General features: G+C 32.8%; 1 protein-coding gene across 3 annotated transcripts in view; it reads left to right on the top strand.

Annotated features, from left to right (window-relative positions):
• LOC144843744 (tripeptidyl-peptidase 2-like) overlaps positions 1-26,138 on the top strand; it is a 117,795-nt gene that overhangs the window by 11,341 nt on the left and 80,316 nt on the right. For 2 of the 3 annotated variants that reach the window (XM_078700668.1, XM_078700667.1), the window contains exons 2-8: positions 427-555; positions 1,432-1,527; positions 5,933-6,040; positions 23,398-23,522; positions 23,821-23,918; positions 24,255-24,475; positions 25,630-25,706. In XM_078700668.1, coding sequence (XP_078556794.1) covers positions 427-555; positions 1,432-1,527; positions 5,933-6,040; positions 23,398-23,522; positions 23,821-23,918; positions 24,255-24,475; positions 25,630-25,706 — 854 coding nt within the window. Of the gene's footprint in view, positions 1-352; positions 556-1,431; positions 1,528-5,932; positions 6,041-23,397; positions 23,523-23,820; positions 23,919-24,254; positions 24,476-25,629; positions 25,707-26,138 lie in introns of those variants that run through there. The other variant, XM_078700669.1, reaches the window with a different exon arrangement.

The raw sequence follows: 26,138 nt of genomic DNA, 5'->3' as shown, positions 1-26,138 counted from the left end.
CTTTCAATTAAAGTTTTTTCAGGTAAATACATTTTTTTGGATCTATTATTTTTTCAGGGAGACAATCTTTAAATGTTGTTATAGGGTTAAAGATTTGATCAATACAATAACTGTGTATCGCCTGCCCTTTAAGATAAAATTGGATTTTTAAATTTATCTAATTGTAAAATGATATATTATTTGTTCTTTTTTAATTTTATTTCATTTTAGAATGATGTTTTGGGGACTATTAGGTGTTACTAGAAGGCATATTGTTACAAAATATATATTCGCCCTATTGGGGTACCGTATTTATACAAAATAAATTGGGTGTAATATGGTAAAATAATTAAAGGCCCCTGGGACCAAATTCCCGTAATAAAAAGGATTGTTTTAATAAGTATCATTTTGTCATCAATATTGACTATCTTTATATTATATCTATAGGTCACGACAAATGGCAAACCAAAAATTATCGACATCATTGACACAACTGGTAGTGGTGATATAGTTACATCGACTGTGGTTGAAGCAAAAGAAAATACAATCAATGGCTTAACAGGCCGCAAGTTAACGGTTAGTTTTTAAATTTAAATTGTTAATTTTTCTGTCATACAGTGTCAAGTCACATATGATTGTGAGACTCGCACTTTTTGACCCAATCTCAAGCTCTCAGGGCACGCACCAAAAATCTCATGCTTTTTCACCAATCTAAATTGTGATATATCACCGATCTTTGGCCAAACAACTTTATTGAATTAGGGATGTTTCAGGCCAGGAACCTTTCGGCCCTGAATTTTGTCAAAATGTTGTAATAAAATCAGTAATTATAATTATATGAGCTTGCTGAGTACTACTATACTGTAATATTATAATATATAGTAATGCCATGGTTCATAGATCGTTTGCACAGGAAGTCACATCCCATCAGTATTTATGTTCGCCATTTTTGTGGGAAGAAAAACCAGAATGAAAAGTAAGAGCATTGTGATGTATAGGAGGTTCCAAAAAATAGGTAGTTTTTCAAAGAACTGTAGTAGAATACAGCTTCTCCTGGTATAAGGCCTAGAAAGGTTGGAAATGGCAGAGTGAAACAAAATTAATTCACTGTGTGTTGTGTGTATGACCAGAGAAAATAAGGTTGTCCCGGATCGGCAGAACATTTTAACCTATGCCTAGCCTTTACAGAGGTCGGCTACTTCAAAAAAATTTAATATTCCATTCAAAAGAGTAATAAATAAACTGTAGAGTAGGTGGGTTATATTATTATATACAATTATTGAATGTTAAAACAATGTGAACAGAAATAATAGGCTGTTGCGAAGCCAAATGTTTGTCAACCAAGATGGCGGCTCGCTAATTACTGTGGACAAATATGACGTCAGTGCAAACAATCTATTTGAAAATATAACTTAATCTAAAATTGATATTTCTTTTACTATATTTTTCTAGATCCCAGTAAGTTGGAAGAATCCAACTGGAAATTATCATATTGGTGTCTTGAATGCATATAAATTATATCCAAAAGGATTAAAGGAACGAATACAGGTGAGCCCTAAAAAGAAACGTATAATGAAGAAACTACAATCCAGTCATTCTAGCATAAAAATTGGGTGAACCTAGAACAAATTGAAACATATTTTTTTTAGGTGATCATTTTATTCTATTGCTATTGTACAAAATCCTATTTTTTCCTTCTTTTTATTTCTTTCTGTATAGATTTTTGTGTACCTGTTGTGTGTTATCTCAATGATTTTCAAATTTTTACAAAATCTGTATCATAATACAACTATAATAAGCTTTTCAGTGTGGTCACTCTACCATAACGTCATTAGGCCGCCATTTTGTGAATCACCACATCAATCATATTGTCATAACAATTAAATTTACTACACATAAGCACAAAAAAAAGTATGCTTCAAATTTTAACATGCTCAAAATCAATTTCTAATCAAACTAGATTTAATTCGTCACTATGACGAATTATAGGTTATATGCATTGATTAAAATAAAGATAATTGATTTGTAAAAGATATATTGATTGATTGATTTTCTCAGAATCTTTAATTATTTATAATATATGCTAGGATCTTGCTAACGCACATGTGTGTAATCTATACACTAAGAAATAAAATTGAACAAACAATACAAATAATCTCGATCTCGGTACCTTGAATGCCATAGACACGAGCACAGACCACCGAGCCATACACAACTTACTAAAACATGTAGAAAGATTCCTCCGTGTATTTACTATTCAGTAGCCACTTTGGTGCAGATAGATTATTACATACTGCAATGAATTATAATTTGTTACTATGATGACATCTTTAAAAATTTAAAAAAATGATGCACTGTCAAACTATATACTTTTAACTTTAATATATTAACTTCTTAAGAAAGAAAGTTAATGTTAAGTTTGTTATTTCGGCCTAAGAAAATGTCAAAATTTGTTTGATTGTCGAAATTAATTTTTTTTAATTCAATATGCAATTAATGATGACTTAATCAACTTTTGTTCTCTTAATTTGATAATAAATCATACATATGATACATACACTTTAAGAAAATGAAATAAAAAATAGGTGTTCCCCAGCATTCTGACGATATATATTAATTTTAAAATTTAGCATATTTTCACTATTTTGTTAACTTATACGTGCATAGCCTGTCACTTTTGACGTGCTTGTATAATGCAATTTCGGGTTGAAAAGTGAATCAAATATGATGATATTATTAAAGAAAGGTTGTAAAACAGAAATCGGGCAAAAAGAGTGCGCATTAACGTTTAACGCGCAGTACGCGTGCAAAATTATGCGCACTCGTGGCAAATTTTTAAACGCTTAAAATTGCCTGAAACGTACTCTACTTTCATCGAAAATAAATTTTGACAATTTTAAAACTTTTAATTGCGCGTACGCATGCGTTATATGCGCTACGCACGTAATTATATTGCCATATGAAGATGAAATATGACCTGAAATTTATGAGTACCAAATTTTGTTTAAAAGTGATTCATGCTTGTGAAGATATGATTACAAACGTGATTTCATTAAATCGCTCGTAGACCGCGTAATTTATGATTGCGCACCGTGAAAACATAACCACATCGATTCCTGGCCATAAGGAATATACTCTGAAAAATTGACATAGCTAGATGAAACTGATGCCAAGATAATTCACGGACAAAATAGTGCTAAGGAAAGAATAAATAAATAAATAAAGATTGTGACAGAATCAAGAGGTTATATGCATGATAATGCATATAACCTAATTAGAGCATTGTTTAGAACATTTTGAGCATTTCAATTTTTTCACTTCATGCAAGCATTTTTGTGATATAAAAAACGTCAACAATTTTATTACTTTACAAACTAGAAAGCCACTCTGAGAGTGCATACCTCCGCCTACTGTAACATTCTTCTACATAAGATTTAGTCTCCGGAAAAATTGTGTGTGTCTTAATGCTGTGTGTGCTTTAGACTAATTTCACTACAAGCATGTGTATGCGAGTTTGGTGTGATGCCTTTCAACTAACAATAGCTTCAGCTGACTAACAATAGAACAGCAACACGAAAAACAAACGAATGAATTTGAAAAGAAATAGGTTTTTTAAACTACTCGCATAAAAAAACGTGTACATTAAATCTAATTATGTTTTAAAATTACAAACCACAAATTATAATTCTTGCCTCTTGAACAAAAATATTCATTCCTATTCAGTCTAATGGGGATATTATATTATTATATTTTAGTCAAAAATGATCATAAATGCCATTTCTGACCTTTGACCCACATACCAGGGCATCTTCATATCTCTGTATGTACTGGTCGTAGAAACTTTTGGTATCAAGTTGTTCGAAATATACATACATTCATTCTAATAGAAAATTTGGTTAAAAGATGACCAGAAATACTATTAATTATTAATGTTTCAAAAAAAAAACATATCTCTAATATCTCATATCTCACAACTTATCCTTAGACAGTAATGTTATGCAATAACTGATGCTTTAAATTGTTTCATTATAAGAACTAAAACAAATCCTTTACTGTTTGAAATTGTACTTTTGCTTATAATAATGATCAAACATTTTGATAGAAACGTCAATCTCAACAATTCCTTTCAGAATGCTAGAAGTAACTTGTCAAATTTTTACCGATGTTCAAAAGGGTTTTTAGGCGAGCGTTTATTCCGGGGAGCCGTTAATTTCTTTTTGGTGTAATACTGTATGGTAATATGTATTATACAGATATTGACTGCTTAGAGGTTAAATATAAGATTTGACATCCACTTGGGAATGATATTATGTTCTCGGGGAATATATATTTCCCGAAGCGCTATTTTACCAATATAAAAGGCGATATTCAGCCCACGAATTTCACGTCGGCAATCGGCAATTGCCGACCTTATTGCCGACCTTAAATTGTCAGAGGACAGCAAGAGATTGCCGACCTAGAAACTAGGCTAGATCCCTCCTTTCAAGCCTCCTAGCAACAACATGGTACTTTAAGGGATCGTATCATTGAAATTTTAACAGGCATATTCACCACTATGTTGTGTTTAGTTAACAAACCATGGAATTAAGATGATCTCTGAATTCACTCAACCATTACATCATGTTGTGTGTGAGCTGCATGCTTTCCTATCAAGCTGGCTGGGCACAGCGCTGCGCGACAGACCTGTGTAGGGGAATACCCTGTTATGCCAAGAAAGATGCTCTGTGTACAGCTAGCTCCAGAACCACGATGTTCAGCAATTATCAAATAGAATTTATCTTGTAAATTTTAGTGTTAGGTTTTTATATCTATATATAAATTTACGTAAGGGCAAAATTCGGTAAATCGCGCCGTACTTCTAGAATTTTTACTCGATGGTATATAAAGTTGGTTCGTACTTTCGGTACTGATTTTAACCACCTGATGTAACCTTGTTTACTAATTAAATTAAGTTAGATAATTAGTTATTGACGATTAAAACGAATTTAGGATTTGCCCCAAATAGGGGTGTTTTCCGATCGTGGTATACACTGTCTAATGGATGTCCATCTTGAAAAATACCCGCCACAAAAATGCGAGGAGGCTTCGCATTTTCCTATCTCCTCCTACGATAATTGTTTTTAATAGCTGAAAACCGGTTGAACAGCTAGAGTACAGCATCATAATGTTGAAGACAGGCCGATTTTCTTTAAAAAAAATACTATTTTGATAGATTTAATATACGATTATACAAATGTATTGATTTGCGATGAATGGAACATCCCAATCTCTCAGTCTGCCAGAGTTTGGTTTAACACAAGTAGGTAAATTTATGAGCCCTTGGTTTAACACATACGGTAGGTAAATATATGGGCCCTTTGAGAATAAACTTGCAATACTTTGACAATACTGTAAATACCTATTAACTATTTTTGGTCCTCATTTGAATCGAGCATTTCTTACTGTGAATGCAGAGTTAGCGGGTGCCAACAAAACATTAAACAGCAACAGAAAACATAAATTACGTCTTGACGAATGGTGGGCGTACAAAGAACAGCATACCATTATTTGGCAATTACTCAATAAAGGAATCGCACAAAATGAAAACAATGTGCTGCTCCGTCAAAAGTTCAAACTTTTTCGCTTGTATTTTAACATACATTATATTTTAACGTACATGAATGTTTTTTTTTTATTTTAAGAAATTAAATATTGGTATCTTTTATCGCTAAAGTGATGAATATATTTAATTGTATATTATTAAGAGTTGTGCAATTGTGCCATTTGTTCACCAATGGTTCAAATAATTTATATGTCCGAAATTTGTATGTAGTTGCAGCTGTGTGACACTGGAAAACAAGTATTCTAGCATAACTTTTTTTTTATTCCACAATAATCAAAAGAACATTCTTTTTCATAATTAAAAAGTTAATGGGTAGAAATTATCTAAATAACACAATTATTTTTATTTTAGAAGGAGCGTCGGCAAAAAATGTGGGAACCTGGACATCGTCAAGCCATAACAGATGTACTAAGAAGGCAAGATATTTTTGATACTGCCCATCCTACAGTTACTAAACAGGTAAACATTTTACAACAGTACTGGAAACTAACAAACTAACAATACACAATTATAGTAATGAAACTTTTATATTTCAGCTATTTTATCAGTAATATAATCAGTTTTAGAACAAAGTTGCTTACTCTCTTTTTTAGCATATTAGTGTGCACAATAATTTGCCTATTTTGAACTCTATTTAGTATGGTGTATTGCTGCAAATCGTTGTAAAACGTAGAAATCAACAAAAAAACCTTAAAAATCAATGCAATTTTGTAATATATTTTTATCAACAAAATATAGGCCCACCTAAGGGTAAATAAGCCCACCTATGGGTTAATAGTACATGTCAGCTCGGCAGCAGGGGTTGATAGCTGTAACTTAGGCAGGAAGCTACTTTGTTATTCTCTGGCTTGTACAGTAAATCGACAGGCGGATGATCTCATTCAGACAACGGCTGGCGGTTATCAGACAAATTTGTTACTGCGGCGCTACCTCTATCTATCCTAACTGTCACGTTTATACGTTCTGTTGGAACAGGTTGATAAGAGGTCCAGAGGTGTGTGTCTGTCCTAGGCAAGCATTCACTCACTTACTATTGCCTAGGCACTCAGTACCAAATGATTATTATGACAGATAATAATATTTCTCAGCGACTGGTAACTCAGGAGTCATCTCAATAATTGACTGTCGTTAATCGCCGGACCGCCCCACCCCCTAAATCCTCGCCTGGTTTTAGACGTCAATTTACTTATTAATTGGTGTGATGTGCCAAAAATTTGATAAAAAACAGAATACACACACCAATCTTTCTTGTATGTATTCTGTATTTTATCAAATTTTAACCTTTTTAACTCAATTTTATATTTTTATGTGAATTTTTAACTTTAAACAAATGAAAATAATTTCAAACCATGTACATACTGAATACCAACGTTAATTTGACTCTGTAATACGGCGTTTGAAAGTCATTTACTGCGACCGAAATGCTTTGATGCAAGTTACCGGTGATCAATTATGCTGTTACTTGGCCTAAACCTTAATGCGTATTTCAATCTAATATTGTAGATACGGTGGAAAATATGAAATGAAAACAATTTTATAATGTTATATATTTTAAATGCTTTTCAACTACCTTTGCGGACCAATAATTTTAAAAATGTGTTTCGTGAGGCTCCAAAAGAATTAGAGTTGTACAACTCTGTGATAGGTTTAACAAAATTCAAAACTTTTACAACTCTGTGATAGGTTTAACAAAATTCAAAACTTTTACAGTAAGTCATCATTAAAAGTTATAACAAAAAATATTAAAAAATACTTCCAATTTCAACTGCAAAAAACACAATTTTTCAACCAAAGATCGTACATTTTTACAACTTACAAGAACCATAACTTTAGAATGGGTAATTGGATGTCAATAATTTAAATTACAAAATGCTATTTTCATTAAGTTCTTTTTGGGTAACTGAAAAAGTGAAATAATTAAAATGTTTTCATTTGGATACCTAATAAGACTCTTCAGGGTTCCTTATTTATGTTTATGATCTTCCCAATATCTCAAACTTATTGCAATTCATTTTATTCGCCAACAACCTTTCTCACAAAAATAAACACGCTCTTGGTAATACTATTAATTTTGAGCTTGATCAATTTTCTCTATGGTTTAAATCAAACAAATACATCTAACAAAAAATATAAAAAAATACTTCCAATATCAACTGCAAAAAACACATACAAACACAATTTTTCAAACAAAGATCGTACATTTTTTACAACTTATAAGAACCATAACTTTAGAATGGGTAATTGGATGTCAATAATTTAAATTACAAAATGCTATTTTCATTAAGTTCTTTTTGAGTAACTGAAAAAGTGAAATAATTAAAATGTTTTCATTTGGATACTTAATACTGTAAGACTCTTCTGGGTTCCTTATTTATGTTTATGATCTTCCCAATATCTCAAACTTATTGCAATTCATTTTGTTCGCCAACAGCCTTTCTCACAAAAATAAACACGCTCTTGGTAATACTATTAATTTTGAGCTTGATCAATTTTCTGTATGGTTTAAATCAAACAAATACATCTAACAAAAAATAGGGATATATCATCGGCAGCAGAATGATGATCTAGTAATAGCAGCATCTGACAAACTGTCTTCTTGGTGTTACCAGTACAGCGGCAACTGGATCACAGCTGGCGAAGAGTCGCGTTTGGATGGGATTAGAGCTGTTAAAGAAATCATACGGGAAACTCGTGCCCTGACGGAGGCAGTTTTGAAACCAAACAAATTCGACTAAGAAACTTGATGCGAATAGCAACAGGGAATGATTAATATTCACACAGCACCAAGTCCCATATCCAGTTGCTTTCATTTTGTAGCATACATATATTTCAAAGTAAGGAATACTTTGTGTATAACAAAATCAATGGCCGTAATTTCCGATTATCCTTGACAATTTGTTTTTTTTGAAAAATAATTTGTCAGGGGCCAGGGAAGAGTGCGCTTTTATTATACTTAATCATCCCATGCGAATTGTTATTAAGGCAGACAAGACAGTGCTGAGCACGGGTTACTGCTAGACCACAATTTAATTACAAAAGTAGGTAACAAATCTCCCACACAAAAAAAATTGCAAAATATCAAAACTATTGAAATAAAAAATAAATTTAAATGAAATAAAAATGAAGACACACAAACAACGATTCCAAATGGTTTGGTATATTGTTGAACATGAAAACAATTTAACAATTCGTGTTTCCGCAGCAATGTGTTTTTAATTTGATTTCTGTCCACTTTTTTATTTTATCTATATGTATCAAATAATTAATACACCACGAAAAACACCCAAAATAATATAGTTTGGTATTTTATACTTACGTTAGTGTCTGCGCACATCATCTAATAAAGCACAATTTTTCTTTAGCGTAAGGTCTGAACAGTCAAAAGTAAATCTAAAGTTACATAATCCAGTATTGCTTTCATTTTTAGCTTACATATATTTCAAAATGAATGGATAGTGTAAAACAAAATCAATGACCGTAAATAGTTCTGAATTTTATTCTTGACACAATTTGTTTTTATTTTAATAATTTGTCAAAGTACTTTTATCATTTCATCATGCGCTTTTATTATACTTGCCCATACAAATTATATAACCACATAAAAGACCATGAGCATGGGTTACTGCTAGTACTGTATAAAATTATACAAATAATGAATGTTTATGAGTGTAATGGTACAAATAATGAGACATGAGGTGAATGATGAAAAGTTATATTTCATCGAGGCGCGAGCCGAGTTGAAATATAACCTTTCATCATTCACCAAATGCCATTATTTGTACCATTACACGAATATAAAATATTAATTATTTGTTTTATATCTAAAAATAGATTCCTGTCATTTGAATCAAATACAAGGTAGGCCTAGCCAAGGCCTACATTTGATTCACATTGATTAAAACAGTAACATTTGGTTTTTAATAATTATATTAAATATTATTATTTATATGGATTAATTAGGGCAATAAATGACCAAACAATCCTAGGCATAGCAAGGCTAAAACGCCTAGGCCTAGCCTAATTCTAACAGGCCTAGGCCCAGCTAGGGTGCAGCAATACGAAACTTCGACAGGCAACTGGAACTCATATATAGACGATTCTGTCTTGTAGGGATGTCCCCATTTATAATTAATCAAAATCCTAAAAACGATCTAAGGCTAATTTAAATGGCTTTTTGAATGAAATTAGTACATATATATAGTATAGTAATATAGTATATATCCAAATCGTACACAAAAATCTGCTGCTGCTGCATATCTCAGTGATGTTTACAAACAAAACAGAGGCAAGACAACAGATGGCGCTGTTGTATTTCACAGTAATTTGTACACTAGATTTTTTTTTCATTCGCGGAAAATGTTTCGTACACAAAAATGTTTAAAAAGTACTACTGTATTAAACGACCGTTTAATAGTGCGTACTATTGCACCATGTGACCCACAATCGTCCAATCAAATGACAGGAATTTATTTAGGTGTTATTAAATACAGTAATACTGATAATGTGTAAGGAAGAAATGCCATGTTTTATAATAATTATTCAAGAATAATAACACAAATGTTAACAGTCTATCTAAACCGCATAACTGATACTCATTCTATTTATTTTAAGCTGTCAGAGTACTTTAATTTTCCTTTTGCTATTTGGCTATGTTAGAAAGACATTTTTTCTGAAAAATATGTGATTTTGAAAACAATTTACTTTATTTTAAATTCTTGGCCATTTGAGGTCACATCACAAACTATTGTAGATGGTGCTCTTCTATTGGAAGGGAAACTATCAGTAGAATATTAAAAGTAACTAGATTTGAACTCGTCAATTTGACGAATTATGGGTTATCCATGGAAATGCAACATGCACATATATGAACGTCGACAATTATTATGTCATCCTATGACATGAATTAAATATGTTTACAGTGCTGAATTGTACCTATTTTACAGATAAAGATTCATTTATTGTCCAATATAAATTGAAATTACAGTGCTCATAAATTATCTTGGTACTGATACTGGTACTGGTTCAAATAACCGTCTCACAGAGACATCTGGTAGCCATTGACTTGAAGTTGGCATGTGGATGTGTTACTTTTAAATGTACAGTATGAGAGTGACTATTACCAAATTGCACAGTCACAAAACAACTTATAAAACAGTTCATATACAGTTAAAACATTGCTGGAAATTATAAATTTCTGTTGAAGCAGGCTCCAATGAAGTTGCATCTAGTAAGTCGACTTTATGTACAACTCTATCAAGTACTGATGGTATCTTCCGACCTCTTCGTTTACTTTGTGTTGTGTGAAAAGTAAGAATTTTTGTAGGATCTTCATTTTCTTTTCTAATTACATGTCCGATCCAGTTGAATTGTTGCTTGTAGACATATTCTTCTAGCGGTTGACAGCCAGTAATTTTGTAGAGATCGTCATCAATTACGTAACGCCAGTCTACATATATTTTATTTTTATTTTATTTTTATTTTTTATTTTATCAAAATAGTTTTCATCTGTTTCTTCATCTGAGGATATGTCTACATGTTTTGGTGGGTAGACCCTTGAAAGCCATTCACTAGCATTCTTCTTAGGAAGGTTTTGTATGTTGTGCTAAGTTTGGACATTTCACTTCCTGTTGCCCTTCAAGCATGGCAACCATACTGTAGGTGAGTCTACTCCTAACTAGACCATTAAGAAACATTCTTGTTTGTAGGTGGATCGTTCTGTTGGTAAGCAATGCCCTATTCTCTGCAAATGCTCCTTTGGCTAAATTGATTCTGTATTTTACTTCTTGATCTCCAATATGAACATCAATGTACAGTAGGTAGCCCATACACCAAGGTATCTAAAGTGTGTTACGTTGTTAATGTGTACGCCGCCAATTTGTATGATGCATCTTGGGTATTCTTCAACTTCCTCTTTCCAGTTCCATATAATGGTTTCTGTTTTTGGGGCACTAATTTTTAGACCAAATTCCAGACAAACTTCATTCAAGATGTTCACAATGGTTTGCAGTTCTTCTTGTGACCAGGAGCTTACAGCAAATTCAGCATAGCCACTTTCAAAGTCGTCATAGATGCCCTTGCCGGTGCTTTACATCTTTGAGCACGATTTGTAGCTTCAATAGGAATTAAGTATTGTATCATTAGACCATCCAAACTAGCATCTTTACAGCGTTGTTTGAACACTCTAATTAACGTAATCAAAATATTGGTCGTCGTCAGCAAGGTATGCTTTCGTTGAGCTGTACAGTGATTGTATTATGTCAATTATAGTAGTAGACTGGTTCAAGTGAAATCTATTACGAACGCTTAAGAAAAGAAGATTACGATTCACATGGTCGAATGCTGCTGTTAAATCAATGAAGCATGTATAGAGTTTGCGATTTGAGCGATATACAATTTCCTGGATCTGCTTGATTACATATATAGCATCATTGCACCCTCTGTTGGACCTGAATCCAAACTGTGTGCGTAGAAGTAGACTTTCATAAAAGATAGAAAAACGTGAAAGAATGATAACCATAAGTATCTTTGAAAAAGTAGACCCAATTGATATTCCTCTATACATTGATGGATCAAGTGGACTGCCTTTTTTTTTCCAAATGGTTGTTAATTTGGACAGTCCCCAATCACTTGGTACTTCTTTGGTTCTCCAAATTTCCTCAAACAGTCTATGTACATGGTCGACGAATACTGGGTTCTCTGTGGCGACTTGCAACATTTTCGAAGCGACATCTAGGGTAGCTTTGCGACCTTTCAGATGTCCGATTGCGTCAATAATTTCTTTTTTGGACGGAGGTTCATCGTCTATCTCAATTTCTGGTTGTCTCGGGTTGATTATATATTCTGGGGGTGTGCTAATTTCATCTGAGATTTTAAGGCTAGATTAGTCTGGATTAAAGTGATCTTTAAAGTTTTCACGTAATCCAGGACATTTTATAGGCTTTGGTGCTTTTTTACCATCACCATGCTCCTTAGCTTTTCTCCATAAATCAAATATTTTTGTATTTTGGTGGGCTTCATTTAACCAATGCTTGCTTCTTCATACAAATATTCATTCCATATTTCCTTCACCCTTATCTTAATTGCTTCTTGCATTTCTCATGTGAGATTGCACCGGTACCAATGCATACACACGAATGTCAAGGTTTGCTGCTTTAATTTGAATGAGGGTTTCATGTAGTAAGAAGTCATCTGAGCAGGTATTAACATTAATCTGGCCTGCTCGCCAATTAAAATATTTTGCAGGCTTTTGTTTCCTAACTTGTACTTTCTTGTTTATGTTAAAAAGGTTTTACAGATTTAAACTCGTCACTATGGACGAGTTAGGTATCCGCTGCGCAAACGCCACGTGCACGTCATACATTAGAATATTGCCTTCAGAAAAATGATTATGCCATTGGGACCTGAAGAAAATAAAATGTTAGTGTGCCCTCTATTTTGTGTTATATACACTATATACTGTATACATACTACATACAGTGCAGAATAGGTGAAAATAACGGGACCTAAGTTTTAACTTAAAATTTATTGTCAAATACAAAGTAAATGAAATTTGCCTTCCAAGGTTCAAATTGCAATTAAAACTAGAATTTAATTCGTCACTTTGACGAATTATAGGTGATCATTTTTATCATTTTAATGAAATTAAAACTTTTTAAACATGCACGTACGTTAACATACGATCGTAAAAAGTTGATGTATGCCATCCTAAGACATGATGCATACGCTTATAGTGCTGAGTTGTGCATGCCATATACAATATGTACAGTATATACTGTATATCTATATACAGTGTAGCATAGGTGAAATTACGGGACACACATCATGTTGTAATTTTTTGGTATGATGGAATTATCAAAATAAACTCAAAGATGACAATTTCGAAAGATAATGAATTGAGCAAATAAATATAAGAATTGCAAGAGAATCTGGCACGTAGAAGCGCTGTGCGCGCTGTTTGAAATTTGTATAACTTTGACGAAAAAGATGAAAAAACTACTTTTTAACTTCATCTGGCCATATGTTAACGTCACAACATCCGATAGGCTTGGTTTTTATATGAATTCATAACTACATATCATCAGCTTTCATAATAAATTATAATCATCAAGGTAACCTTCAATTCTGAAGAGCTGTAAGATATTCAAATTTACGGCAAAGGTGAAATTACACGACCTACGTTATTCAAGTTTTTACGCGTGATGACGTCATCAAAATGAAAACACTGACAACTTATGATAAAGATAAATAATTAAGCAAGCACACACTGAAATTTGTGCGAAAATCGAGCTCAAATAGCGGAGATGCGCTCTATTGAATGTGATAACCTACAAAAAACGGAAAAAATCCTAATTAATTCAAGTGGCCATTTGATGACGTAATACCATTTTGTACGTCTAATGTGTATATACATTTATATCTACAACTCAATGGCTTCCCGAATAAGTTAAAAAACTTAGGGGTCATCGTGCATTCTGAAGAATTATTTTCATTTTAAAAATGCCTTATTTTTCATCATTTTCAGCACTTTTATGCAATTAATGTGCGCATTTTGTCATTTTTAACATGCTCGTATAGCGTTATTTTAAGTCGGAACGGACTCAAATTTGGTGAATGTACTAAGGATGGTGAGTAGAATGCGATTTCTACAAAAAATTCGTATTTTTACGCTTTTTAAGAATTGCGCGCGCAAAAACGCATTTTTGCGCAGTAATTTTTTGAAACACGCAAATAGCCTAATTCATGCTCTAAATTGATCAAAACTTAATTTTGAGCTTTTTAAATTTTTAACGCGCGATTTCACGCGTATGACCCTACGTGCGCGTGCCTTTTATTGGTTAATATATTTACCTTTTACCTGAAGTTTACGTATTGTGAATTTTATTGATATGTGATAAAGAGTTATGGCGATATGATTGATAATGTGATTTAACAAAATGGCGTATAAATGACGTCACGGTTGAGTGTTCACGCTGAAAAGCTTATTAGGATTAAGTTACAGTATTTGAAAGATATTGTGAAAATTTTGTCATCTTCAACATTCAACTTTTTGAGATAATTGTTACACAAAATCTGTACAGAGAGAAATAAAGAACTAGACATGAAACTCGTCACTTTGACGAGTTAGTTATCCGCACGACAAACGCCACGTGCACGTCATACGTTAGAATTTTGCACACAGAAAAAAATTATGGCATTATGACCTGATCTGAAGAATATGATATGTTGTTAGTGCTGAATTCTGTCAATTTTGTGTCATATAGTATATACAGTATAAACAGTATAATCTGTACATACATATTACATACAGTGTAGAATAGGTGAAATTACGGGACCCGCCATTTATTCCATTTTTTAACAGGGCGACGGTATCAAAATGAAACACTAAAATAACAATTTTGGAAGGAAATTATCTCAGCAACAACATATTAACGTGTAGAAGAAATTTAAATACGTAAAATATTAATGCGCGCTCTTTTAAATGTGATGAACTATGACGCAAAATATGAAAATACGACTTTTTTTATTCAACTGGCCATATGATGACGTCACTACATCTGATTGGCAAAATGTTCACATGAATTCGTATCTACAATCCAATAGCTTCCAGAAAACTTTTTAATCGTGATTATCACATTTTATTCTTACGAGCTATAACAGATTAAAATTTACTGTAAAGATAAAATTAATGACCCACGTAATTTAAATTTTTAGGCATGATTACATTATAAAAATGAAAATATTTTTAACTCATGCGAAAGATAGTTGATTGACCTAGATAATATTAAAATCTTGGAGAAAATGGAAGACGGATAAGCGTGATGCGCTCCATTGAATGTGATGAGCAATAACGAAAGAAACAAAAATCCTATTTTTTACATTTGTGTGGCCATACGATGACGTCACAACATCCGTAAGGAAAAACTTCTGCATGAATTCATATCTACAACATATCTGCTTACATATTAAGTTAAAAAACTCGGGGGTAACGGTTGATCCTGAGGAGCTATAATAGATTCAGGCATAATTTTGACAATATTTTGTAACTTTTGCAACTAAAACGCATGCAAATGATCTAATTCAACGTGTTCGTATGACGTCATTTTAATTTGAAATGATGTCAATCTTTTTAAAAATGACTAGGAAAGGCTGGAAAATCACAATTTAATAGAAAAAACCATGATTTTCATGCTGCGTGCGCACTGCACGCGTAAAATTGTTAGCGCGCGCGGGAAATTTTGACATGCGCAAAATGTCATGAATGGCATAAAAAGTTGATTAGAAATTAATTTTGCGCATATATGATATGTTGTTATTGCTGAATTCTATTAATTTGATTCATATATAGTATACACAGTATAATCTGTATCCATATCACATACAGTGTAGAATAGGTGAAATTACGGGACCCGCTATTTATTGCAATTTTTGACATGTTGACGGTTTTAAAATGAAACGCGAAGGTAGCAATTTTGGAAGGAAATTATCTCAGCAACAACATATTAACGTGTAGAAGAAATTTAAATACGTAAAATATTAATGCGCGCTCTTTTAAATGTAATGAATTATGACGCAAAAGATCAAAATACGACTTTTTTTATTCAACTGGCCATATGATGACGTCACAACGTTGGATTGGAAAAATTTTCACATGAATTCGTATCTACAATCCAATAGCTTCCAGAAAACTTTTTAATCGTGATTATCACATTTTATTCTTACGAGCTATAACAGATTAAAATTTACTGTAAAGATAAAATTAATGACCCACGTAATTTAAATTTTTAGGCATGATTACATTATAAAAATGAAAATATTTTTAACTCATGCGAAAGATAGTTTATTGACCTAGATAATATTAAAATCTTGGAGAAAATGGAAGACGGATAAGCGTGATGCGCTCCATTGAATGTGATGAGCAATAACGAAAGAAACAAAAATCCTATTTTTTACATTTGTGTGGCCATACGATGACGTCACAACATCCGTAAGGAAAAACTTCTGCATGAATTCATATCTACAACATATCTGCTTACATATTAAGTTAAAAAACTCAGGGGTAACGGTTGATCCTGAGGAGCTATAATAGATTCAAAATAGGCATAATTTTGACAATATTTTGTAACTTTTGCAACTAAAACGCATGCAAATGATCTAATTCAACGTGTTCGTATGACGTCATTTTAATTTGAAATGATGTCAATCTTTTTAAAAATGACTAGGAAAGGCTGGAAAATCACAATTTAATAGAAAAAACCATGATTTTCATGCTGCGTGCGCACTGCACGCGTAAAATTGTTAGCGCGCGGGGGAAATTTTGACATGCGCAAAATGTCATGAATGGCATAAAAAGTTGATTAGAAATTAATTTTGCGCATTTTAAAATTTTAAATGCGCGTGCGCGCGTAATTTCTTGTAAAACACGCCATTTTTAGTTAACTAAAAGTTTGCCCTTGATATGACTTAAATTTTCATAAAGGATAAAAAAAAAATTATGCTTGGTTTTTAAGCTATGATCAATCATTAAAAATCATAAAATCGCGCGTAAGTCACGTTGCGCAACTCTGACGTCATTCAAAATAGGAGGTGTGTTGAACCCACAAATGTGAAAACGCCCACAAATGTGAAAACAACCACAAATGTGAAAACGCATCACCCACAAATGTGAAAACAACCACAAATGTGAAAACGCATCACCCACAAATGTGAAAACAACCACAAATGTGAAAACGCATCACCCACAAATGTAATAAACACCGCCCACAAATGTGAAAACGATCATCGCCCACAAATGTGATAACGCCCACAAATGTAAAAAAAAGAGAGACTTTTTCGCCCACAAATGTAAAAAAAATCAGATCAAATTTAATGCTAGATTCAGACAATTTTGATCGAGTTAATACATTATATCATGATTGTATTGAGTTGTTTCAATAATTGTTTGTTCACGATACGTCTGTTAGGGTCGTCGTTAACACGTTGGATTATTATCATTTGCTGCTCGTGCGCGCGATATTTGCACGTTAACTCGTTTGTTTAATGAACGTAATAGTTCAAGACGATATTTGTTATTTGCTGCGCGCGTGCACCATACTTCAAGGTCAAGGCCATGTTATATCATTGTTGCTTCTAGTGTGTGGTTGTTGGCTTACTATTATGTACGTATTGTTATAAGTCGATGCTCGATTCGATGTTTTTGTGCGCGTACACAATACCACAAGGTCAAGGTCATATATACTATTGCACGCGCGCAAAACATCGAACTTCGACTTGAAACTATACGTACATATCAGTAAGCCAACGAGTTAACAACCACACACCACAAGTAGCAATGGTATACAAGTCATGACCTTTGTAGTATCGTGCACGCGCACAAAAAACATCGAATCGAACATCGACTTGGAACTATACGAACATAACAATAAGCCAACGAGTTAATAACCACACACTACATACAAGTAGCAATTTAACCATGACCTTTTAGTATCGTGTACACGCGCAAAAAAACATCGAACATCGACTTATAACAATACGTACATAATAGTAAGCCAACAACCACACAGTAGAAGCAACAATGATATAACATGGCCTTGACCTTGAAGTATGGTGCACGCGCGCAGAAAATCACAAACATCGTCTTGAACTATTACGTACATTAAACAAACGAGTTAATATGCAAATATCGCGTACACAAGCAGCAAATGGTAATAATCCAACGCGTTAACGACGACCCTAACAGACGTATCGTGAACAAACAATTATTGAAACAACTCAATACAATCATGATAATAATAATGTATTAACTCGATCAAAACTGTTTGAGTCTAGCATTAAATTTGATCTGATTTTTTTTACATTTGTGGGCGAAAAAGTCTCTCTTTTTTTTACATTTGTGGGCGTTATCACATTTGTGGGCGATGATCGTTTTCACATTTGTGGGCGCTGTTTATTACATTTGTGGGTGATGCGTTTTCACATTTGTGGTTGTTTTCACATTTGTGGGTGATGCGTTTTCACATTTGTGGCTGTTTTCACATTTGTGGGTGATGCGTTTTCACATTTGTGGTTGTTTTCACATTTGTGGGCGTTTTTACATTTGTGGGTTCAACAAGGTGCACAACTTCACGTAAATGCCCACATGTTGTCAAAGTTATGAAATATTATGTTTACACATTTTAGAGATACGTGAGCCACAAAAAAACGGGAAAGAAATAAGAATAATACAGAATAAAAATATTGATCCACTACAATCACAAGGAGTTATCCGCTACTAAGCGGATAACTAATAAAGATTTCATACAATAACAATAGGTGATCATTTTATTCTAAATGATCACCTAATAACAACAGTCAAAAACATACAATACTGTACAATGGATAAGATAATATATAAGAAAATATGCTTATGTATAAAACATTATGAACAGTATAAATATTAAAACACTATATATAGAATAAAAAATGAAACGTCTCAAGTTATCTTTTAAATTGCTTGTTGTATTGCCTGATTGCACACGGAAGAAATTGTTTATTATGAATGACGCAAAATATGAAAATACAACGTTTATAATTCAACTGGCCATATGATGACGTCATAACATCCGATGCACGTCACAATGTCCAGTTAGCCATATTGATACATGATCCGATATCTACAACTCATCAACTTCCAAAATATGTAATAAAAATAAACTTCACCGTTTAGTTTAGAAACTAAGACTGTTTAAAGAAAGTCATAATTTTTGACGAATTTTTGAACTTTTTGAACAAAAAAAACAGTTTTTCCAATCTCGAAAATAAAAGATGTCTTCAACGCTACGTACGCATCACGCGTGTGTAAAAATGTGCACACGCTTCGACATTTTTACATGCTTAAAATGACATGAAACACGTAGAAAGTTGATTAGAATTTGATTTTTCGCATTTAAAAATTTTAAACACACATGTGCGCGTAATTTTGTGTGCAACACGCCATTTTTACTCCATAGAAATTTGGCCCTTGATATGAATTGTCATTTTCTTAAATTTCAATGGCAAATGTCTTTTGGTTCTGTATTTAAGAAAAATTTTTTTAAATCGTATAATCATGCGTATGTTATGACATCTTCAGATAGAGGTAAATCTTCTGATAAAGTTATACAATGTTATGTTGAGAAGATTTAGAGATACAAACGCGCAACAAAATTTGTGGAAAGAAATAAGAATAAGAAAGAAGAATAGGATAGAAAAAAAAAGATCCTGACAATAACAAGGGGTTATCCGCCAAGTGTGGATAACCAAAAAGTAAAAATATTATGTATTTCAGGTTGATCTGTAAAAGGTCAAGCATCTAGCTTGCCATGTTTTAATCCAATATTGAACCTTTGTGGTTCCACAATATCTTAATATGAAAATAGTAGTTTGAAGAGAAAATTAAATGATTTAGATACTGTACTGTACATTTACCTCAAATTGATGTATGTCGTCCACAGATGGTTCTCGAATACACAGTAATTTCAGCGTAAAAAAACTGCCGATTTCAAATGTACGTACCGCAGGACTATAAATACATTCCTGGGAATTAGGCCTACTTCTGAAGGAGAAACTTGTCTTTAAAATGAGTCCAAATTTGTAGTTGAACTCATTTAAACAAACCCAATTTGTGTTTTGTATATAAAATTAGAGTTAAGGGATGGGGAAGAGGATGGGAAGAACAATTTTTAAATATATTCTTTATCCACTCAGTAACGAAATATTGTTTTAAATGTTTTATAGGCCTATCAATAATATACCACTAAACACAGTAAAACATTTAGGATTTAATACTTTTTTAAAACTGTCCCTGTTAATATAGTCGATTGAAATAGTAAAGTACATGTAACGATACACCACTACGACGTTTATATTTTTTATAATTATTAATTAATACAAACGTTGAGAAGCAACTGTCAGTAATAAAGTTTTTATTTGTATATTATGTGTTTACTGTATATATCCAGCAGTAGAGCCTACCCACAGTCACAGTAATAAATGTTCTTTGTGTATGTGTTTATCTAACAGTAACCACATTCACAGTAAGAAAATTTCGATTCAAATGGCGACCAAAAATGGTTAATACGTACAGTATTTACAATATTGTCAAAGTATTGCAATACTATATCTCAGTTTTAAGTTTATTCTCCAAGGGCTCATAAATTTACCTACAAACTGGGAGTCTGAGGGATTGGAATGTTCCATTCATCGCAAATCAATACATTTGTATAAACATATATAAAATCTATCAAAATATGCCGATTTTCTTAAAAAAATACTGTGTTCAACATTATGATACTGTACTCTAGCTGTTCAACCGGTTTTCAACTATTAAAAACAATTATCGTAGGAGGAGATAGGAAAATGCGAAGCATCGTATTATTGTGTGCATGTATTTTTCAAGAGGACATCCATTAGACAGTGTATACCACGATTGGAAAACACCCCTATTTGCCGCAAATCGTTGAACCTAAATTCATTTTAATTGTCAATAACTAATTATCTAACTCAATTTAATTAGTAAACAGGGTTACATCAGGTGGTTAAAATCAGTACCGAGATTCTAACCAACTTTATATACCATCGAGTAAACAATCTAGAAATAACACATGATTTACCAAATTTTGCCCTTACGTAAATTTATATATAGATGATAAAAAATATTTTTTAAGGCTGAAATTGTTATAGATTGGTACATGAAGTATACAGTATGCACAGGAAATATGTCTTTAAAGCAAGTATGTGTGTAAGCCTAGTGTTTCCATCTACACTATATGATGTAAACCAAGATTAAATACATAATAATAAATTAATAAAAATAATCTATAACAATAATACAACAATCTTCTATATTATTAGTCCATTCTAATCAGATACATACAGTAGTCACCACCAGATACACTTTCTTCATCAGTATTTTTATTGATGGAATGTAGAGTTAAAACTAACTAGTTAGAAAAATCAATTTTTAATTACTTCCATAACGCACAGTTTTTAGCAATTTTCTCAACAATAGTTTGTTTTTTCTGAATTAAATTTGGAGGACTGATTCAATAGGTTAAGAAAAACATTCTGTGAAGTTTTGACCACATTTTATATATTTCTTTTTAATACAGTCCACAAAAGTCTTCAAACTGTACGTACATTATGCTGGAATTGCCCATATACAACAAGGTCACCACTAGAAGCGTTAATTTTCTTTAAAATTAAAATAGAATAAAGTTTGTAACTAGTATTAACAATTATATTCTCAACATGAGAGTCCCACTTTTTATCTTGGATGGTTATTCCTAATCAGTTTATTAACAGATTGGATTATACTATAGTATCATTAATGGTGACAATTTTATAAGGCAGGAAGGAAGGGTGTTAATTGACATTGAGTGGCACTTGGACAGTTTAGGAAGCATTCTGTTGGTATTACACAAACTATTAAATTCATTCAAAATGGAATTGTATACTGTAGAAGGAGAATGTCCTCTCTTAAAGTACTTCACCAATGGTATGGGTGTCCACGTATTTCCACGTCCTGCAGCTACAAAGGTGGGACTATGGACGGACTCCGATATCAATTATTTTATGGAAAAGATTAGTATGTTCGACATGTTCGAACACTTTAGTAAAGTCAATAGAGCATATGTTAACATTATGTTCCTTTACTGTCCGTATCCTTAAGGATTGAGTCTAAACTGACTAAATACTGAGTTATCCAAATTGCTTGTTGTCAAGATTGTGTTTTAATGTCCTGGATTATCTCAATGACGTATCAAACTGTATTCTGCTCACTAAGTCCTGGTATGCTAAAACTCAATTTTGTTTAAAGTTACAGATTTTTATACAGTAATGTTCCTGTGCCATTTGGAGGAATTGTTTTAAGTTTTCCATAGATTTGTTAACTTAATTTTAGCATCATATAACACACCGTTGGGCTAAGATCCCACACAAGGCAATTATTTCATCAACTAAACACTTTGATGATTAATGACGGTGGAATTATTCTGTTTTTTTTGTATATATTTCTTTTAATTCCATATTCTAGTTGGTTGCCCGCATTTGCGTTTATTAATTATGAAAATTATGCTCTTAAAGAAATATTTTCTACTGAGTCTCAGCAACACAAACGAAAATTGAGCCAAAGAACTCAAAATAACTAAACCAGAAATTTAGGGCGAAGTACTGTATTGTTGATTTTTAAGAGAATGGAATGTCAAAAATGTGTTTGTCACATTGTCGCTAGCAAGTATGTGCTTTGCTATACAGGGAGGGTTCTTCCATTGCTCAATACAGGGGTGTGACAAAATGTTATACTTTCACTGCTATGATCGAGGGACATGTTAGGCCTATTGATACCCTCAAAATGGCCTATATACTATTTTACAAAAATAGAATGGGGTTGATATGGGTGTGTGTTATGAATCAAGAAAAATACATTACATACAGTACAATACATTGTTATAGTTTGTTGCATTCAAAAGAGCGTAGATCTTGATTGTTTGTACCTGATTTTATTTAAAATTGTAATATGTTCTTGTTCAGACAATCATCTTCTGTAATTGTTATCTTCATGTTTCATTTTGAAGATGTCATGTTAAAAAATGTGCATAGGTGAGTTCCCAAATTTCACCTATGCTGCACTGTACAGTACTATACATACAGAATGTACCATGTATATGACACAAAATAGACATACTTCAGGTAATAACATGGTAAACATCAATTTTCAGTGCCGCTGTTTTAACACTGCGTTTAATATTTAATGTAATAAATCAGACATTATTTTTATTAATTTTTTTTTTTACTACTTTCAGGAAGAAAAGCTTGAAAAAGATGATCTTACATGTTTACATGATCATCTGATTAGTTCAGATAAAAGGTTCAGTGATCCTGGACCTGTGTTTGACTGTGTTGTATTTCATGATGGCAGCACTTGGCAGTAAGTCATTCATTAATTCAGCAAGTGTATCTTAAATTTAAGAAACTTGTCTTGTTCATTCACAAAAATAAGCATACTAGATGTTTGCTTGTAGAAGGTAATGCCAAAAAAGTCTTGAAACTTGCTGGGAGTAACAATACATTCTAGATTTTTAATTTTCATTGTATTGTAGGTCCAATCATTTTGTTTAGCCAATATATCCCAACATTAGTACATTGTACTTCACTGCTGTTACAGTTTGTGGCAGGGCACAGACAAATATAAAAAAAAACATAATCTCATTAGTTTTCTATTACAGGGTTTGTGTAGATACAAGTGAAGTTGGGAATTTGGCTGAATCTACATTACTAAGTTCCTTTAAAGAAAACCATAAGTTTTCAACCTTTTCAGATGCAGGTAGGTTCTAAATTATTCCAAAACCATGTATTGTTTATTCACAAAATGTGTTTGTAAAAAGATCACCTATTGTTATTGTGCAAAATCTTCTGATTACCTATGCTTTTCGGGCCTTTCCTGTGGCCCATAAGTCTGCAAGGATCCGTCTCCTTCTCGATCGGTCTCTAGCTACAGGCTTGACTTCAGTCCATGACCTCCACCCAAAGTTTTTCTATAATTATCTAACTTGGTGGTAAAAATCAGTACCGAAAGTATGTACCCACCTTCTATATCTATTATCCTACTCGATCATGATAATCATACATATATATACATATTTGTGTTTTGTTTTTTTAGACATGTTAAATTATTCTGTAAATGTATATGATGATGGAAATTTATTGTCCATTGTAACCAATGCCTGTTCACATGGCACTCATGTGGCCAGTATTGCTGCTGCCAATTTTCCTGATGAGCCATATAAGAATGGATTAGCCCCTGGTGCTCAAATACTAGCTATCAAAATTGGGGATTCAAGACTAGGATCTATGGAAACAGGAAGTGCCCTTGTTAGGGCGGTAAGTGTTTTGGTGTACAAGATGCACTTTAGACGTGCAAATTTGACCTCTAAATTGTGGGGGCGTCTTATACACAGGTCACTACCTCACACATTATTCGTGTTCCGATTTACTGAAACCATACAAAATATAGTTGACATTATCATGATTACAATGTATACATGAGGAGTTTACCAGCCAAACTAAATACTGTACATCTTGTCTTAAAAATCAAGCTGGTAAACATTAGTTAAGCTAGTACCTGTACTAAAGTCTACTGAACTACACCATTGGTATGTGTTCAAATGTGCGTGTGCTATGCAAATCAGGGTCAATATGAAACCAGTCAAGCATAAATCCAACTTTCTCTATAGACTATTAAAGACACTAGACCTGCAATTTTTGACGTTTTTGTACAAATAATGCATATATATAACCACGTCATTTCTTTAATTATGATAATACGAGAAAAAAAAATGTACTACCTTGTAGCTCGTAGACCAAGCTTATATTTGGGCTTAGTTTTGTAGGCCTAGCTGGTAAAGTGGTAACGTAAGAACATCGTACGCTAGCTGGGCCTAGCCTGACGTTGTCGCGTTGCTGAATTGTAGATATGAATTCATTTAAAAGGTTGGCCTCTCGGATGTTGTGACATCATCATATGGCCAGTTGAATTTTAAAAGTTGAATTTTCATCTTTTGCATCATAGGTCATCACATTTAAAAGAGTGCGCATCTATATTACATATTCGATTCTCTTTAACATGTTAATATGTTTTGCTCAGACATAACCAAATTGAGTTCAAATCTAGTTTTCTTTTTATTACCGTATACTGACGCAGGTATAAGCCCAACCCCCTTGTACGTGAAACTTGCCCGAATTTGGGAGGTGGGACTATACCTGGGGATTTCCCGGTGCATGAACTGAAAATGACGATCCTTCTTCTGGCTATGATCTAGGCTATCTAAAGCTATATTCCGATGTAGGCCAAGCAATTAGACGGCCAGGTCATCTAGGCCTAGGCGGCCTAATTGATCTTACCTGTGCTGCCTAATTGATCTTACCTGTGCTATGCCTACCGTATAGATTTTCTCCCAGATTTTTTTTTACGGTAATCAATGAATTATGATATTAATATAAGATAATATGTAATTTTTATTTCATTCTCTTAACAGATGATTGAAGTGATTCGGGCTAAAGCTGACCTTGTAAATTTTAGCTATGGAGAAGCATCTCATATTCCCAACTCTGGGTATGTAATTTTATTGCAACAGTTCGACATTGACCATTAACAAATTATTTTGAATGAGATTGAGAATGAAAAAAACATGCAGTTACTTTTATTTGATGTTCCTTCACTTAAAGACATATTCCTCCAAACGAATACTACTGTAAAGGTAACATTTGTTTGTACTGTATGGTAATCATTAATTTAAAAAATAATATTTAATTATTTGCATATCTACGGACGTACCACTATTTTCAAAAGCACATGGATAGTTACTAGAAAAATTAATTACTCAATGCCGTAACAGTTGAGTGAATGTGGGCTGTCCTATCATTACCTAATTAACTGCGTTTTGTCCAATTTTTATTTGGTTATGGTACGGTATGGTTTTCTGGATGGTACTATATACCTCAAATGACTTTAAAATATATGTTCTATTTATTTAGAATTAAAATT

The sequence above is a fragment of the Antedon bifida genome, chromosome 5 (assembly GCF_963402885.1).
Source record: "Antedon bifida chromosome 5, ecAntBifi1.1, whole genome shotgun sequence".
Classification (NCBI taxonomy): Eukaryota; Metazoa; Echinodermata; class Crinoidea; order Comatulida; family Antedonidae; genus Antedon; species Antedon bifida.
This window is presented reverse-complemented; position numbering and strand designations above follow the sequence as displayed.